This window comes from Diorhabda carinulata, chromosome 6 (genome assembly GCF_026250575.1).
Source record: "Diorhabda carinulata isolate Delta chromosome 6, icDioCari1.1, whole genome shotgun sequence".
In the NCBI taxonomy this organism is placed as follows: domain Eukaryota; kingdom Metazoa; phylum Arthropoda; class Insecta; order Coleoptera; family Chrysomelidae; genus Diorhabda; species Diorhabda carinulata.
The window spans coordinates 20,744,827-20,765,033 of NC_079465.1; the positions used below are offsets into that span (position 1 = coordinate 20,744,827).

At 33.7% G+C, this 20,207-nt stretch overlaps 1 protein-coding gene across 2 annotated transcripts; it reads left to right on the top strand.

Annotated features, from left to right (window-relative positions):
* Positions 1-841: 841 nt before the first annotated feature.
* On the top strand, positions 842-20,207 carry LOC130894921 (ubiquitin-conjugating enzyme E2 W). 2 transcript variants are annotated; one of them, XM_057801963.1, is made up of 6 exons: positions 842-1,089; positions 1,240-1,331; positions 8,935-9,037; positions 13,255-13,410; positions 19,833-19,908; positions 19,966-20,207. In XM_057801963.1, exons 1-6 carry the CDS (start codon positions 1,066-1,068, stop codon positions 19,977-19,979), a joined length of 465 nt encoding a protein of 154 aa, XP_057657946.1. In that variant the 5' UTR covers positions 842-1,065; the 3' UTR covers positions 19,980-20,207. The 2 variants fall into 2 exon arrangements, with proteins under 2 accessions (XP_057657946.1, XP_057657947.1); XM_057801964.1 differs by having other exon boundaries at positions 860-1,089; positions 1,243-1,331.

Sequence of the window (20,207 nt, forward strand, 5' to 3'; positions counted from 1 at the left end):
AAATTTTCCTAGCAGGTTGTCGTTTCTGTATACGGATTTTCTGGAATAATATTAGGTTACATTTCTAGGTCCATCTTTAATTATTGCAAAGTCAAATATAAGAGCGTTAAATTTCCAAACACTAAAATATACCACTTCTTTGAAAAGATAATTTATTCATTAATTGTTTGATTGAATTCTTGGCTTAATTAAATAGGGGAATCAATCTAATAGATGAATATATGTTACATCGTTAAGTTATTAATAAAACACTATAAAATATTTACATTGCACTTTTCTGAACTCTAGTAAACAGCTGAAAATATAAGTTATTTTGTGCTACAATATCCGATGTAAAAAGTTAAGCGATGTTTAGCTTCGATGCTGCATTAATTTAAGATGCCGATCTAGTCAAACGTGTACCACTTGACATTTGATCCTCTAAGCCAGCCTGGAGCGTCAATATAAGGTTTGCTCTAACTCATCAAAAAACCATCCTTGGTATGGAGACGATTCTGCTCAATAGATATTACGTGCTCCAACCGGGCGGTTACCGTTATACGAACGATTCTGATTTGTGTTCCAACCGACTTAGGTATAGTTTGTGAACCGTTTCCGGGATGGTCTTTTCGATATTACTGTCAGAAGAACCGTGCATAGCCGAAGATTGCGCAGAAAATATCTATAAACGCATCCCATAACTGTTCCATAATGGTCCAGACTAGCAGGTTGGAACAAACCTATGAAAATGCACATTTAGACATGTATCTTCAATTGACGCGGGAATAAATCATAATGTTTGTAATTCTATGGTTTCGATCTTATACCAAGTATTTCGTTATCTACATTGTATGTTTAAATTGACAGAAGTGACATATGTCTTAAATGAATGTCTTGTGTATACAATAATGATAACTTCATTGTGACAGTGACAAATAAAAGTGTATTTTGTTATTTCTAAATCATATTTAGTTGCTTTTTGTATAAACCATTTTCAATGTTGTTTGGATAAGTGTAGTGAACTAGTTATTTGAATGACAATCAAAATTAAATATTCTATTTACGGAATGAAACAGTAATTACAAAATGGCAGGAATGTCACCATCTGAGGTATCTATCTGCAATTTGAGAATCATTTATATATAAATATATTCAAAGTTATGTTCAATCGACAAGTTTTTAAATTGGTCCCTTTTACTTATATTTACTTTATATTAATCTTATGTTTCCATCAATATTTAAATGAATTATGGCTTTTAGAAGAGATTGCAAAAAGAATTGATGTCTCTGATTAAAGAACCCCCTCCAGGAGTATCAGTGGATTCTAATATAGCGGAACAGAATTTATTGCAGTAAGTTTTACGTATTTTCATAGGTATTCTGTACTTTTGATAATAGTAATAATTGAGACAAAGTGGGTGATTAGTTTAACTATGTTTAGAAAAGTAGCTTTGTAGTCACAACATATTTGAAGTATACATATTTGAAAGTCCAATATATTGAATAATTTATTGATAATTAGTCAATGTTAAATAGTGATAACTCTGAATCATTATTTTTTATATAGTATTATGAACATTCTAAGCATTATCAATATGCATTCAATTCGTATAATTTGTCATTTACAACTATTTTTAGGAATATTAGTTAATAACAGAGATAAATAGTTTAATTTTCACGATTCTATAAATACAATATTGATATTAAAAGCAAAAAGTATATAGGGTGTAGCAGAAAACTATGGTTGTGCAATATAAATATAAATTAGTTTTGACTAGTGAATGTCACTGTAAGAATATAATAAAACTATCAATAATGCATTTACTCATGTATTTTAAAATGAGAAAAAAGTTAAAACACAATTTTTCTTCATCTACATTGCCTAGGATAAAAAGTGAGATATTCCAGCATAGTGGGAGTCACTGGATCCAATACTATACTGATATTATTAGATAGACATAAGGTTAAGGCTACCTGCGCCCTTTAGATATGCAGAAGAGTATTTGATTGTATGTGGGACCATTAATTGGTTATATCCTGAGTCATGGGAAGAATGAAATGCAAATGGACATATAGTATCTCAGGATCTATGTATAAAGCAGTAACATGTCCCTTGAAGTACTATTGGGACTTTGCCTTTTGGACTTTATTATACAATTCAAAACAGTGATGATAATTTTACAAGCTATAAGTTTGTAACAAATTCCAGACTGTAGGGACTAGGCATACGAAAATCAGGTCACAGGCTCTAGGTCAATGTTCTATAATATAGGAGCACTCTAAAAGAAACAATTTTTTTTCCTTAGGAAGACAGTAGGCTTCTGCTGGAGTGCAACAAAATCCTACATGAACTAATGAATGGTAGCTGTAAGGTCCAGCAAGGTTATTAATGCAATGATGAGGTTGATTGGCTTGCCAGATGGATAGAAACACTTTGCATGAGACAAGCTAAGGCACAAATAGATAGGCCTTCTGTTTGTCTAACCAATTAACTGCTCTGTTTCAACAGGTTACTGGTGCTAGGAGAAGTAAGAATCTGCATACCATATAATAGGCAATCCTTACAAACAGCTTGCCCAGTAACATTAAAAGGTCATCAAGATATGCTTTACGAGAACATCGGCTTTGGTAGTTTTAAATTGGGCAAATGAACCTATCACGAGGCTTATGGCTTCATAACTGAACAATATTCAATACGTCCCGATAAGATTATTATGTTAATAATGTACAGTCGAAAAAAAAGCATAATTCATCAACAAATTGTCATAGAGAGATGCACCAGGTGCCATTTTTAATGGATTTAAGTCTTCTTTATAGTTATGCATTTAAAAACTGCTTAAGGGGTCGACTTCACATTAAAATTTAATTTCAATCTCAAAATTTTCCGATACTAACACCCCAATAGATCGATTTTTCAGCACTACAAACCAAATTAGTTATTCGGTCCGAAGTTTAGGAATTGTTCTCATCCAAACTTTTGAGTTTTTTGGATGTTACTCAAAAACTATTTGACCGATTGACTTGAAATTTTATATGCCTATGGTCGAAACTATTATTAATTGATTTGTATTAAAATTTTTGTAGGTCGCAATAGTTGTATTGTAACCTACAAAATTTTTAACACAAATCGATTTAGTATAATTTCAAATAGAGGCATACAAAATTTTTGCTCAATCTGTCCAGTAGTTTTTGAGTAACTCTCAAAAAACTAAATTCATCAGGTGAAAAATATTGAAATTTTTGAAAATTTCAACATTACAAGCTGAGGTGTGTAATTCCTAAACTTACTGACCAAATAACTGCAAATTTGATCTCTAGGACTAAAATTGTCTAAAATCGATCTATAGGATATAAAAATGGGATTTTAGTATTAGACAATTTTGAGATAGTGTGCATTTTAATGTGTAGACGACCCTTTAAAAATTTTCTTAATACATAACTATAAAGAAGACTTAAATCCATGAAGAATGGCACCTAGTATATCTTTCTACGAAAATTTGCTGACGAGAATCTCTATGCGTTTTTGTTTCTTCAACTTACATTTCTCAAAAATACATATATTTTTCTTAAAAAAAATGAGTGTCATTAAAAAAATTATTCAAATTGCCTAAAGAAAAATGAAATTCATACAAAACTCAATTTATGAGTTTCTTATTATGGGAAACAAAATTTTGGCACAAGAATGATAAAGTATAAAAATGCATTATTTTCCCGTAAAATCAATAGATAAAATGAAAATTTAGTAATTTTTGTAAGGTTAGGTTAGGTTGTATTAGAGACTGAAATAAAGGTAAACAAAAATAAAATAATTTTCTTCGATCAACTGTTTTAATTGGACTTAAATCTATAAATTTTACATTTGAAAATCTTTTTTGATTTCTTTTATTAATGAAATGAATGGGTCTATATTTGGTTCAGATTTACGACATTCTCGTCGCCATGTATATCCTATGATTCTGTCTTCCTAATCTTCAGAAGGTACATGCCTATCGCGGAAGAATGCTATCAGAGGTCTCCAGCTGGCCTCAATTCTTTGGGTATGAACCCCGCTATCAGAAACGAATCTTGCTGAGGCATCGATAGCTAACCAGCCATCTGTATGAATTATGCTCCCTGGAGCGACGTGCTTTTTGATTAGAGGAATCGAGACCTCAGAAATTCTCTCATTGTCTAGGCAAGCTTCAAATCTGATGTCTTCCGATCCATTAGCAATCATGCTAGCATGCAGTGTCCATCCAATTGCCGAACTCTATGATATTTCCGTCGTCCAAATTTAGCATCGTCAATTTGGTCGATAATTCCTGGAGCACCAATAAGGTCTCACTCTTCGTGAGAGATTTTTGATAAAAAATGATGCATTCGCATACTTTTTCCACAGAAACTTTTCTGCGTCAACCTTCATAACTTTTCACACACAGATAGATCTTGGTGAGATTCTATCGAACAAAGTTATCCATGGTTCCCGAGATAATGGTCGCTTCCGGTATCTCCGGAAGTAAATGTTTCCGCATAAAATATATACGATAAATCGATGTCTCGTATCATCAATAGTCTATGTATAGAATTTCATGATGATCATCGTGGGGTGCCTTATCATATTTGTGCCAAAATTTTCATATTAAAAAGTAGAAATTAACCTACTTGTTGCAACATGGCAGGCTTGAGTGACATTTTGAATTACATTTAATTACATTTTTCACGCAAATACATTTCATATTTTGGCATTTTGTTTTACACTTCATTGGACTGAGCAGTTGCAACTGACAGGAGAGGAATTTCGTGGTCAGGAATATCCTCAATTCTAAGCAAGTTCTTAGAGCATAAAGTGAATTGTGATCTCGCATATACTTGGTTTAAAGTTCCAAATCGATAGACACAGTCTGACACACTCATGACAGCTGCCAATATATTACATGAATCACCTCTCGACGTCAAGAATAGGAACGCGCACAGTAGCTCCCAAAGAAGCATTTTGTTCTAGTAATTCAAACCCTAAATCACGAATTTTTTGCATGGCAACATGAGATTTTTGTGCAGGGGCGTTGTCCTGCTAAAACAAAACACCTTTGAATAGCTTTCCGCGTCTTTTCTCTTTAATTTTTTCCCGTAGAGTGGTCAGTAATGTAGAATAGTAATCTCCAGTTATTGTTCTACACTTATCCAAAAAATAAATCATGATTACTCCATGGCAATCCTAAAAAACTGAAGCAAGAACTTTTCCAGCAGATTTTTGGACAAGAAACTTCTTACGTCTTGGAGAACTAGACTGTCGCCATTCCATCGATTGTTGCTTTGTTTCTCGATCGTAGAAATGTACCCAAGTCTCATCAATAGTAACAATTCGGTTTAAGAAGTCTACATCGTTTTCAAATCGAGCACAGATCGAACGCGATGCTTCTACCCTTGCTCGCTTTTGGTTAACATTCAAACATTTGTGGATACATTTTGCTGCAATTTTTCATGTACAAATTGACGTAAACTATATGATGAACGCGTTCTTATGAAATATTCAGTGCTTCAGATATCCGTTTTAGCCCAATTCGACGGTCCGATAAAATCATGTCATGAATTGTATCGATATTTTCGGGGACTGACACAGAAACTAGCCTTCCCGATCGGTCATCATCTTCAATGGAAAATTTACCTCTTTTGAAGCTTGCAGTCCAATTTTTCACGGTCGCATACGAAGGACATTGATCACCAAGGGTATTAAGCATATCTTCGTAAATCTGCTTACCTCTTAATCCTTTTAAATACAGGTACTTGGTAATGGCTAGATACTCCAATTTTTCGATTTCACAATTTCGGTGGACATCTTTTTTCTTTCAATTTATTGCGTAACTCTGATTTACTTTTTTGACGTCAAACTTTACACTGACACTTCTAATAAGTTATTATTCGTTGCTATGGTAACGCAATATTTTGTTTATGCATGGAACTGGTCTAGGATAACTAGATATCAATACATCCTCGTAATTTCCTTTTTATTAAAAAGAATTTTAAACAACAAACAAATAATTTTTCACGTATATTTGCGGCAGCTTTTTTAGGGGGGAGCGCCCGGACTGGTACCATAATTTTTTACTATTTAATTGCCAATTTATTACCCAAAAAGCGATTTTATTGCTCAAGCGGTTCACGAGAAACGCGACTCCCCCTACCTTAATATTAAGCTACGGCAGCCATATGCATTATCTCGGCAACGGTGAAAGCTATCGAAACGAGCTTAGCGCGATAATTTATTGCTAATTAATTGCTGAAAGATGGCATGGGTCTCGGATCCCGAAAACCACCGCCAAGACTCGAACGCGACAACCCCTTGGCGGTCTTAAGCTACAGCAGCCCGGAAACGCTATCTTGGCGACGAAAATAGTTACGGACGCGCGCTCTTCGAGGTAATTAATTTCTGAAAGATGGCATGGGTCCTGGATCCCGAAAACCACCCCCATGATTCGATCTCGACAACCCCTTGGCGGTATGAAAATAGGCCCTCTAGTCGTTGAATTAACGCATTAACGTTTTGTTTACTCTATAAAGATAGCTTGAGTTTAAAAATGTTTTTTTTCTAAATATTATCGAATTATCGAAGTTACGAAAAACTAATAGAATAAAAATAATTATTTACCTGTTTGCAAATATTCGTAGTCATTACACTCATACTTACTATACTTCACAGTTTGCTAGCATAGAAATTCCATTTTTGAAATTTGTTCTGGACTTGTTAGATAATGGTTTGAGCGCTCGATCATATACATCAAGAGCACAAGTTCTCAGTGACATAATACCTCCAGAACCGTCGAAAATGAATAGTAAGACCAACTTGAATATTATAAAATGTCAAAGAGAAATTGGGTGGATGGCCAGGCAACTGTTTAAAACTATTGACCAAGAAGACTGTCTTAGTGAAGATGAAGGGATTACTAAAGAAAGTAATAATGTCGAAGAAAGTAGAAATGATAGAAGTGTCGACGAAGATATCAACAGAGAGAGAAGGAGAAATGCTGCATAGCAAAATTAAACCAGTATGCATGCCCGCAATTGAATATTATGATTAGAATAGAAGTTAACAGTTTATTATGCCCTTATTGAGTCGCATCTCCAATATGCCCCTCCTTTCTGGGGTGCGTGTGGTGCGACTCAATTTAAGTGAATCTTCAAACTACAAAAGAAACAACCTGCTAGATATTCACTTGGACTAAACAGCAGGGCTCACTGCAGGGACTTCTTTAAAAGATTAAAAATTCTGACCCTTCCTTATTCATCTTTGAATCCGTTTGTCTAAATCGTAAGGATACTTCTCCAATTTCAGAAAAATCGTTGCACGGCTATTCACTTAAGACCTTCTCCACGTTCAGAATTAGTTAAAGGCTCAATATTTTACAATGCAAAAAAAATGCACAATCATTTGCCAGTTGAAATCAAATCGATATCATCCTTTCCCACATTCCGCAACAATTTGAGGGCATATTTACTGGAAAGTGTCTTCTACTCTGTAAACGACTTCTATTCTAATAATAATATTTAATTCCGGGCATGATGCATACTGGTTTAATTTGCTACACATTGTGGTTTTCTTCTGTATATTATCATTATTTAGTTATTTTTAAGTTTGTTTTTTGTCTACAAGTTGTAACAATTTTTTGAGAATCAAGCATTTCTCTTTCTCTCTCTCTCTCTCTCTCTCTCTCTCCCATGTTCAAGCGGTTTTCACAAATATATAGATAAAGTGATTCATCTTCTCCACCCTTAACTCATTTATAAATCATAACAATTATTTATTATAACTTTTTCATTGTAACCGATTTTTCTTCTTTTACGCAACATTGACACTGCACCTGAGGGTACGCTGCAATTAGACACGGAGATATTTCAGGTAAACGAAAAGGTAGTCCGAGTACATAATACATACAACTAGTGACTGGAAAATTCAAAAATTAAAACCTAGAATTTCTAAATCCTCTAAATTACATTTCAACATTAGGTAGGTACTAAATAATATACAATAGAGAAATGAATTTTTCAAATTTACGGAAGCCGTAATTTGTGAAATTCCATATTACATAATAACGTTGCAATTGGTTAGGTTAGGTTAGTCGAATAAAATAACAGACTATGAATTTGTGAAACAGGTCTCTTATTGTTTTATCGATTTACATTGTGAATATATATTTTGTTTGTTTCACGAGTTGTCTAATCTTCATGACAACAACAATCACGAGCTGGCACATCGTAACAGAAGTAAAATTTTATGGTCGGTAATAAGGTCACGAGTTGGTGTACGCCCATAGTAAGGAAGTCCAAGTTGTGTATTCTTAACAATTTAGTTGCCAGGTGCGAGCGTGCGCCAACTCATCATTGTGTATGGGGAAAATTTCATGAGTGATGGTGTCGAAAGTTTAAAGATGGTCGTAATTATGTGCATGATGAAGGGGGCACAGGACGCAAATTTGTGGTTTCAGATGACTTGGTTCAACGAGTTGACAGAATAGTTAAAGAAAATCGCAGATTCACCATTACTGCTTTGTCTACGAAATTTCCAGAAGTTTCAAGGACTGTTTTGTACTCTATTATTTCTGAACAGTTAAGCTACATTGGCGGCAATTTTTTTTTGAAGAGGGGTTTTGAAAAGCTTGTCCACAGATATGACAAATATCTCAATCTCTTCGGTGATTATGTCGAAAAGTAACCGTATCTATCTTTCAGTAATAAATTTATTGTTTTATATGAACTTGTCTTTTATTTATAGCCTATCGGAGGTTGAAAAAAAAACGGCTCTGGTAAATTTATGGAAAAATTTTAGGAAATATTTAAATTATTCTGTAATAGTATTTAAAATGACCCAACTAAGTTTTGAATTAGTAATTAGGTTTTATTACTCTCACGGGAATATATTATACTAGTATAGGACATCAGTTTTCTCATAATATAACGTTTATATAAATTTTATATTTTCAGCTGGATCATAAATATGGAAGGAGCAGCAGGAACCTTATATGAGGGAGAACATTTCCAGCTTCAGTTTAAATTTAGTAAAAAATATCCTTTTGATTCCCCTGAGGTGAGTTAGATATAAAATCAATTTTTTTGTGGTTTGACGGGAGAGAGTTTTTGTAGCTGGGTTATTATGTAGAAAAAATAATTCGAGTGTTATATAATTATTATTGTAATGTGGAAAATCAAACACGCAGGCATTTTAGGCCCATAGCACGGAAGTGGTTTTCTTCCACTCTTTCCTAATTTCCTGCTTTCGTTTTCCAATCCTCAATTCCTCTCTCTCTTAGGTCTTCCATCACCTCTGCATACCATCTTCTCCTTAGTCTTCTTTTTCTCTTGTTCTTCCTTGTTTTATGTCAGCCACTCTAATCTTTTGGATCTTATTATTTTGTTCAGTTGTGCTTCTCCAAATAGATTCCTTATTTCATTATTTACTTTCCTCAGCCATAAATCTCCCTCTTTTTTATCCCTAGTATCTTTCTAAGATTTTTCTTTCCCATATATCTAATAATCTCTTTAATGCTTTAATAATCCACGTTTTTTGGGATCTTATTATCGCGTTCAGTGCTCCCAATTGTTTACTTCCTCTCGTCATCCTGGCTTCCAGATTTTCTCCATCGTCACCGTCCTCCTTGATAACCACCCCAAGATATACTTAACTTTGAACTTGTTTCAAACTCATTGCCTTTTTTTCGTTCAGTTGTATTGACAAAATTCTCATTGCTCTTTTCTTTTGTGGTGATGTCATTATCATTAACTTCGATTTATCTTCGTTGACTCGTAGATTCACTGTCTCTGCCATTTCTAAGAAGCCTCAGCAGGTTTCCTTAACCTCGTTTTCCGTTGTTTACATTCTAATACTATATTGAACAGCGTAGTGGATAAAGGATCTCCCTATTATAATCCTATGTTGGTCTGATAACATTTTGATGTTCTTTCATTTGCCTTTACCTTCATTTTTGTATGTTCGAGTGTCAATTTCGTAAGATTTAAAGCTTTTTTGGAATACTAAGATAGTTCATAATGCTGCACAAATTGTTTCTGTTTACCGTATCCCAAGCTTTTTGGAAATCTATGAAGACTGAGTAAATTTGCAGATTATATTCATACTCCATTATTTGCGTTTGTCTCAGAGTGAAAATATGGTCTGTGACTAGATCCGCATTGGTAGTCTCCGAACAAGTTTTCTCCATATACTCTTAAACTTTTATCTATGGCCTTGTAAGTTATATCTGGTGTATTGGTACCATTATTACCATTTTCCACGTTTCTGGTATTGTCTCTTGTTCCCATATACTACTTATTAAATGATAAATTCTCGTCTTCAGTTGAGTTCCACCATACTTGATTAATTCTGGCTCTATTTCGTCCGAGGACTTGCCGTTTTTCAAACCCTGAATTATTTCCTCCTTTATTGGTGGCAATATATTTTCGATATTATTCCAATTTTTGGTGGTAAGTTCCTCCCAAAGTCCACCATCGTTTTCTGCGTTTAATGTGTTTATTAAAATGCAAAGAAATCGAGGAAAAGTTGTCTAAATATTATCCTAAGTATTTCGTCCCATGGAATGATTTGTAAGTGATGTTCTGCTTTTAAAACTGGTCATATGAACACGGATGATGCTGAATATCCGAAATCGTATGTAACTACTCCAGAAAAAAATAATTGAATCCATGTCATGCCTTCAGTACCAGCTGATCTTTCCGAATTAAGAAACAGGATTGAAGCAATTGTTGGAACAATTATTCAAGAGATACTGATCAATGTTTAATAAGAACTATCGTGATGTCTTGTAGCGTGTCGTGTAATGTGTGCTTACAACGAATACTCGTAGGATTTAGTTGCTTTTTGTTTGGTGTAACGAATATTTAAATTTAGTCCTGTAGATTGTGAAGTTGATTCCTACCAAAAAGAAAAAAAAAGAAAAAAGACGTTTCCGAACAACTACCGTCCTACCAAGGTCATGAAGAAAGTCGTTAACCAGCAAATCTTGAGATATCTTGAGTTTGCTAACTTCAGCGACCATGAATACGGCTTTGGTAGACATAAATCAACCCGCGATCTCCTAGCCTATGGACTGAGGTTTTAGAGAAATATGGAAAATTCAGAACAGTCCTTATGTACATGTCGAAGACACAGTTTAGCAAGCCAACCTGTTTGGTTTGTCTTCCTCACTCATCAACTGATTTAGTAGCTTTCTCAAAGACCGATCCATCCAAGGCGCTGTCGATGGACATACCTCAGGAAGGTTTGAGGTCAACGTTGGTGGTACCCAGAGATGCATCTTGTCGTCTACTCTCTCCAGTACATCAACGATCCACTCGACAAAACTACGAATCCGATCTACAGCTTAGCCGATGTTAAAACATTGGTGTCGTCATTCAAATCAACCACCTCAATAAACTCTGTTAACACCCAAATCCGTAGGCGGCAACAAATCATCACTACTATCAATACGGGACCTTAAAAACATTCTGGAATGAGGTGAAAGCAATCTGTAATTTGTAATAGAGAAGATGGAAGCTTGTCAATGAGAATTGTTTTAAAGTTATTGAACTTCTTGTTCGTTCCTCTTGAACTTGTTCCTAACAACTACTATCCGATTACGTCTCTCTTACGAGCTGTCCAACATAATCCCATCTAGAACAGTATCTGCAAGACCTACTCGACAGGTAGATGTGGTTTATCAGCTACCAAAGCACGAATTCTACAATCTACATAAGTTCAATATCCATATCTGCAGAAATACGGCAGACACCACTCGAACACTAGAGTGTGCTCGCCTTTTAAATAAATGCTCTAAATTTCGTTTTTATTTTCGTTGTTCAGAATTCGATTATTTTTCATTGCTCGAGTGGTATTGGTTACGATTATACAGGGTGTTTCATATATGAACCGACAAAGAGCTGAGACTAATTCATTTTTTTTTTCAAATCTGCAACTGAAGGATACAATTCAGTACAATGTATAAGACAGGGCTTAAAGTAATGATAAGTAGAAAACGATTGAATGGTTTAATTAGGGGTGACCTAACCTTAAAATTTGGCAGAAGTTTGTTGTTTGTCAGTTGATTTGAAAAATTTGATATTTTACATAAGCATTACCGAACAAAGTTTTCCAGAATATCTGATTTCAGGTGAGATGAAGATTGGCGTCATAGAGAGGATCATCGTTAACGTGGTGTTATTTTTAAAAAAATATATTTAGTTTTATTTAAACCATACCTTTCGTATTTATTTTTTAATATATTATTCAAATATGCGCTAACCTGTAAATCATCGAATTCATCGATCATTTATATACGAGGTGTGTAAAAAAATGCGACTTATATTGAAAATAAATCTCTCTTAAAGTACTACCATGACTATTAGAGGCATTACTGGAAGGATTCAAAATTATTTCATATACTTTTGTTATTTCCGTGAAGAGCCAAAATTCGCATGGTTCAAAATCTGGTAAATTACGCGGATGTAAATAGACAGGATGATTTGTGTGGAGACACGACATGCCATGATGAAGAAAACAGCCGTTGGGTCGTTTTTCTTTTCTACATTGTTTTCTACATTGTCAATTGCGTGTTTGATTGAACAAGTTTGTCCCGTTTTTTGCTCGTTTGCATCTGTTTTTGACGTCAAAGATCGTCAGAACCGTTCCTCGTGTAACTGACTCAATTATACTTTCAAATAGTTCTCAAAATTACTAAACTATCACCATAGACAGATTTCAACATTTCGTGAACTTCTTTAATACTGTTTCTTGTCGTCTTGTTCAAGATTCATATATCTAGACCACGTCTTGAAACCGATTCTAGAGAGCGGCGTGGTTCTCATGTTCTCTGGGTTTATAACTATGGCGCAGCGCTGCCATCTAGGGATGGACGCGAATATAGAGAAGAAAGTTTTGACATAAAGCATACAAACTCTTACTTGTGCTCTAATTAAGTTATTTCGTGTTTTTTCATATTTATTATAATTCATTTGAAGTTGTATATTCAATTTTTCCATCCCTCGATCACAACGCCATCCTGACGGCCAAAGAGTGAGATAGCTAAGTGCCCGCAAAATTAACCACTCTCACTACCTTCGTTTCAAGACCTGTATGTAAAACAATGTTCTTGAAAGACACTGCAAATACTGAAAGGTCGGAACAAGTTTTTGTGTTATAATTTGAGTTAAATCAGCAAATGATTAAATAATTTTCTCAGGAGATTGTTACAAAAGTATTATTATGTAATTTTTCAAATTCAGTACATTTAACTCAAATATTATTTTCAATTTTAGGTAACATTCGTAGGAACAAACATTCCAGTTCATCCCCATGTATATAGTAACGGCCACATATGCCTATCGATTTTAACCGATGATTGGTCCCCTGCATTATCAGTCCAATCGGTTTGCCTTTCAATAGTTTCTATGTTAAGTAGCTGTAAAGAAAAAGTAAGTGATTATACCCACCGAGGTCAGTGATTTCAAATACCACATCAATTTATTTTAATTTGAATCTTAACCTTTCCAAAAATTACAAATTAATTTAACCTTTTATTCTTTTTACGATGGATATTTAAAAACTGAAATTTGAACCGGGGGCTACAGCTCAGTGAACTTGAAATCCGAATAACAAAAAAATAAGCAGAAAGTTGCTTCAAATACTACAAAAAAAAACGCAAATAAAAATTTACTAAAAGTTGCAACTTTTCATGAAATATGGTCATTTTCGATAAAATTTTATGATCAATTCATTCAACACCATTCAACTATAAATTTTTATTGTAGTTTTTTTTATTTTAAAATTAGTTGAAACTATCCCCAGATCCGATTATCCAAATTAATATTTATTGCTAAGAACAATAAAAAAAGTTTCAACATCAAAGTTATTGAAAAAGTATTAAATCAACATTAACCGCATATTCCAAAAGGGCACAACAGCAAAACAGGTGTAAATTAAAAAACATCCCTCAACTGGATTCCAATTGTTGGAGTTTTATTTGCTGGTTTGTTGTGGTGCACAAGTTGGATACTTTGTTGAACTCCCAACCTGGTAGCTGTAGAACTGCGGGAGAAACAATAAACTGAGGAAGGAAACGGTAATGCAGATGGAAATTACTAAAGAAAGAACGAGTAGATAGAAGAGATTTTATTAAAAAGGAGCTTATGCTCGTTTTTTTAAATATAACAAAACAGGTACCTGTTCTATTCGTTCTGCTTCCCAAATAAATAAAAAATACGAGTAGGTAGAGTGTAGGTAGATAGAGGACGATTCAGCAATGAAACTAAAATTTTATTGAATTTCTAGAATGAAGTGGGAGGTCGACAACAAATTAATTTCTTAAAAACTTCGAATGTTAGAAAAATAAATCAGAAGTGACTACTGTGTCACAATAGGTGAACAAAGTAATATGCAAATGATTTTAAGAAAAACGTAACAAGCCGAATGGCATGATAAAATTTAAGGATAATAAAAATTAATACATATTCTATAAACAAAGCTAGTGACTGTGATAACTTTCATTCGTTTGTAGACCTAAAAAATGTCTGAAAATCATTAAAAGTTGTAATTTTTCATGAAATATGGCCATTTTCGAAAAAACTTTTAAGATCAATACATTCAGCATCGTGTCTAGATTATTTTAACACTAAAAGTTTTTATTGTAGTTTTTTTAATTAAAAAATAGTTGAAACTATTCCCGGACACGATTATCCAAATTAGTATTTATTATTGAGAACAATAAAAAACGTTTCAACAGCAAATAAATTTATTGATAAAATAATAAATTAACATCAACTGCATATCCAAAAGAGCACAACGAAAAAAAAAACAAGCGTAAATTAAAAACAGTGCCAAAACTGGGACTTATCTATGGAAATCCTGGATGGTTGCAGCCCTCAACTGGATTCACAATTGTTGGAGCTGAATTGAATTTGTTTGTTTGTGTTGTACCGGTTGAGTTCTTTGGGTGTGGCTAAAACTCCAACCTGATAGCTGTAAATCTGCGGGAAAAAAAATAAAATGAAGAAGGAAACGGGAACATTATTCTATTCTACTAGTTCTGTTTCCCAAATAAATAGAAAATTCGACTTTATATGAATAATATTGTAAAAGAATTTGCTTAAAACAAAATTTACTTTGATTTAAACACTTTTAGAGTGTAGATAGATAGAGGACGATTTAGCAAAGTAACTAGAGTTTTATTGAATTCTCCTAACGGGAATGTGTGGCTACTGTGCCATTATACGTGAACAAAGAAATATTTAAATGGTTTTGAGAAAAACGTAACAGGCCGAATGACATGCTACAATTTAAGGATAAAATAATAATATAACATTTTTTGTCCTGTCAATATGTGTCGAAATCTTCATAGTTTTCGAGTTATTCGCGATTCAAAATACTTTTGAGTGTACAAACCTATATAAAGTGAACATTTTAAGGTTAGGAACAAAAACCTGGGATACTTTTTTGTAGAGAATTTTGTGCTGCACATTTTTTGCTCGGGCAGAATTTTTCGAATTCGAATAGTTTTAAAATTATTTACGTTTCAAAATTTTTTGAGTTACAAATTCCAAAATTTCGAAAATCCGTTCCCGTAATTTTATTAAAGAGTTACTAGACTTTGATGATCATTCACTATCCCATACCTTTATAATAGAAATTTTGAGGTTAGGAAAAAATGGAAACCTTTTTTGTACAGAATATTGTGCTCCAAATTTTTTTTGTCCTGGCAGTTTGTGTCGAAATCCTTAAAGTTTTCGAGTTATCCGCAATTTAAAATGTTTTTCAATACATTAACCTATTTTACGATGAAAACTTTGAGGTTAGAAAAAAATGCTTACAGATCAATCTGTAGATCTGTACATTTATAGCTCCAGTACTTTTTTTTACAAATTCCTCGTACTTTTCGAGTTATTCGTGATACAAAATATTTTAAGCTGAAAATTTTTGGGTTAGGCACAAATATTTGGGATACTTTTTTGTAGATAATTTTTTGCTTGTCAGTTTTTTTTTGAATTCCTCAGTTTTCGAGTTATTTGCGTTTCAAAATTTTTTTTAGTTTCAAGTCCCAAAATTTCAAAAATCGTTGCCTGTAATTTTGTTATTCTGTCCCAGAATCTAGCAAATCAAAACCGCCCAATTTGATTTAAGGTTTTTTAACTAAAAATCGCATAATTTGCCTGTACTATATAGTTAAGATTACAGTAATAATAAAACTACAGTCTGTGCAGTCAAACAAATAATCGTCATCTATTTGGTTCCATTCGTTTTTCTGGATATATAAAGTAGAAGTAGGACACTGCTTTCAGACTTCCCTGTCCATTTTGTTCCTCAAAAACTCAATCAGGTTGAGGACGGGCGACTGTGACGACCAAATCATTACTTTCAGTACATTATTTCTTTCAAATACTCTTTGTACAGCGTTGAGGAATGCTTGGGATCGTTGCCATGCCATCAGACGCTGATCAGAACGTACCACGTAAACATTCCCAAACCATAACCGATCATTCGCCGTGCTCTACAGTCTAACATCAATTCTTGCTTATACCTCTTAGACCCAAAAACTTCAAAGGTTGACTTATCAGTCCATAAAACTCTGTTCCGCTCTTAAAGCGTCCAATTTTCACTTCAACATCTTAATTTTATTTCAGCATCTTTAAAGAGTGTCTCCACTAACGCCCTTCCAAAAAGACCAGCTTTTCTCAATCTCCTTTTCACTATAGAAGTACTTAAAGGCGAATTCTGACTTTCAAGTTTTAAACTGGGGAAACCTAAGAACTATCGGTTGAAACTCGCGCATAAATAGTAGCTCAAATCATTGAATCTAGCGATCTGCCTTCGAGTACTTCTACAGTGAAAAGGAGATTGCCTTTTTGGTAGGGTGGCAGTGAAGGAACCTCTCTTAAGATGTCAAAATAAAGTTAAGAGGTTACAGTGGAGCAAAGAGAATGAAAATTGGACTCATGAAAAAATAATGAGGTTTTTGGGTATAAGATTTAAAGAGAAGAGTGTTTGTGCGCAGGTCAAAGGAAGAACGGATGTTGAATCCATGTATAATCTCGACAGTGAAAGCCGACAGAATCTCGGTGATGGTTTGAGGATATTTTGGAGAAAGGGCGACTGGAGAACGAGTAAAAATTGGGGGTATCTTGAAGAAGGAAGGATATAAAAAATATTAAAGGAAGACGTAGTACGTTCTGGCCAGCATCCGATCGGCATGACAACGATCCCAAGCATTTTTCAAAGCTGTGCAAAGAGTATTTGCCGGAATTTGAAAGGAAGAATATACTGAAAGTAATAATTTGGTCGTCACAGTTGCTCGACCTCAATCTGATTGATTGTTGTGGGAAAAGTTGGACAGGGAAGTCAGAAAGCAGTGTCCTACGTCCACTTCACATCATTCGAATATTCTGGAAAACAAGCAAAATTGTCGACAAACCCCTCGCTTAACACATCAACAGCCACTTCACAGACCCAAAGTGACGGTTTGTTGTGCGTTGTCAAGCAGGGTAATAATTGGACCCTATTTTTTTGAAAATCGTTAAGGGCGCGCAATTTCCATAGACTGCTTAAAAATTATTTGTTTCCAACATTGAGAGAAAATCCTTCCTTCATTTCACATAGTTTCCGCCAGATGGCGCCACGTCAGTGTTAAGGAGACCATGGCGTTGCTTCGTGATTTCTTCCCTAGCGAAAAGATAAGCCGTTTCGGTGATATCCCTTGGCCACCCAGGTCCCCGGATCTTACTTACCCCCATGGACTTTTTTTTATTAATTATTAAAGTAGCAGTAATTTTTAAAAAATAAAACCCGCATTTGTCTACCTTGTATTAATTAAAACTTGAAATGCATATGTTCTGAAGATTTTTTTGTTATATAAATTTTAAATCATGATTTTGCCATCGGACACCCGTTACAAAAAATGTTGTTTGCATTTTGTATATAAAGTTCGTGTTTCCATGGTACATTCTAGAGAATTTTTGGTGAAAATTTTGAAACTCATTTGAAACGCACAAAATAACTTTTTCTTACGACCTCTTATAGATTGCACAGTCCTTTATACCTAAGAAAGTAGCTTATTTCACACATGTACAAAACATACATGTATTGAAATGCTTCTTTTTTATGTTATATATGATCTAGAACAATAGAGAGAATATGCGAATACAATATGAATCTGACTGAGTGCCGAAAGGCAAAAGGCCAAATTTAAGAAGACTGAAGAAGTAGACAATATGATTTTTTGAGGTTATATTAGTGTTTACAATAAAAATTAAGGTTTGTGATAATTTAAACGTTGAAATTAAGTGTTATTACTATTACTGGGTAATGTATAAAGTACTTGAATGAAAAAAAGTAAAACAAAATCAATAATAATTATTCAGTTATTGTTAGGTATCTAATATAGTTACAAAAATTTATTGTTCTATTAGTTCTTTTTCTGTTTCTTAGTTATAAAATATTCCATAACCATTTTTTTTCGTTTTTGTCATCTCTACTATTACAAAATAAAAAATATTTTGGATTTTTTTTCATTTCAGCACTCGTGTTTATATACTTTTCAACGCATGTATTGAAATACTTTCCAACACATGTTTGATATTGTTTAATTGACTTTCTTATTTAAATAATACGTTTTTTTTGAAGATTTTTGTATGTGGTCGTAGGAAAAATAGTGCACACAACTCGTTGGAAAGTGTATTTCGCATTCGTTGCGTTTCCAAACTCGTTATGTAATATATAATGTTTTTATACTGTACTGTAAAGTTGACTTTACAGGAGTAATTTGAGTCTGGAAAATGCAACTTAATAGTATCCTTGTACTTTACATTTACAGTACCCTTAAATCCTCCCAATCAAATTCAATGTACCTACCTTTGTTTACAATTTTCCTTAGAGATTTCTGTTCATTTTTTTTTAAATAATGATAGAAACAAAGGAGATATTTTTCGTTAAAGTTGTCAAATGACATTTCATATTTTAATAATATATAATATCCCAACCCTATTCAACATAATAATGGATCAAATTATCGAGGAAGTCAACAAAGTCAATGCAGGATACAGAATGGGTCACCACTCCCTAAAGGTATTGTTTTATGCAATTACCTGGGAGTGAATATATATAGTGAAAGAAACCTGACAGAGAAGGCACGAACACAAGCGATGAAAGCATCAAAAGTCAGCGGCTGTCTGAGAGATATAGTGTGGAGATACAAAGCGTTAAGCTCACAGAACAAGACCAGAATCTACAAAACGTGTGTGAGACATATATTTCAGAAATCAGAGCCGAGACATCAACAACAAAAAGAATAATGAGAACCACAGAGATAAAAATACTGCGAACCATCAAGGGAATCACCCTCAGGGACCGAATAAGGAGTGATGACATAAGAGAAGAATTGGGCGTACATGATGTGGTGAGATGGGTCAGGGCACGAAAAAGATTCACGTAGAAAGAATACCAGAAGACAGGTGGGCAAAGTGAGCTAAAACTCAGAGACCAAACATACGCAGACCTGTAGACAGACCACCAAAGAGGTGGTACGAGAGCTGGAGTTCAGCTTCTCAGGAAGATCCAGGAAAAGGGCCAAACGTACAGGATTGAACAGGACCTGGTCCTATTGAAAGAGGAAGAAGAAGAAGATATTTTAATACAATTTTCTTTTTTACTTAAAACCGAAAACAGTATGAAAAAAACAAATTTCAATATACGTCCGTGAAATTATTATTACATAAATCTCGTACCGTACTAAATGACCCGGACTTATAACGTAAATAACTATTATTTTAGATTGGAATGTGAAGTGTGAGGAATTTTTTTATGAAATATCATTCAGGAAAACAAAATATTAATGTTTTATAATTTTTAGCAACGACCACCCGACAATGCTTTTTATGTTAAAACTTGCCACAAGAATCCTAAGAAAACGAAATGGTGGTACCACGGTGAGTTGTCTTGAGAATCTAATGAACAATTATTTAATTCGATCATTTTTGTTTCAGACGATTCTGTATAAAAAAATATACAATGTGGATGAAACTTAAAATTATGTGATTATATTGTTTTATTTTTTATTGATAGAGTTGAAAGTTTAATTTAATAATAGATTTTTGGAAGTATCGAAAATCTCATGTGTTTTTTACAATAAATACATTGATTTGTCTAGTGCCTGTCTCATGAATAAATTTTAATATGTCATATATTAGATGTTTAATCTGTTGCTAATAAACACGAAAACTCATAA

What these genes read in the sequence shown, in the direction of transcription:
- LOC130894921 (XM_057801963.1), top strand. Translation starts at nt 1,066, where the DNA reads ATGGCAGGAATGTCACCATCTGAG. An exon ending in ATCCTTTTGATTCCCCTGAG is followed by an intron (nt 9,038 to 13,254) that starts GTGAGTTAGATA and finishes TTTCAATTTTAG; the next exon opens with GTAACATTCGTAGGAACAAA. An exon ending in TAAGTAGCTGTAAAGAAAAA is followed by an intron (nt 13,411 to 19,832) that starts GTAAGTGATTAT and finishes TATAATTTTTAG; the next exon opens with CAACGACCACCCGACAATGC.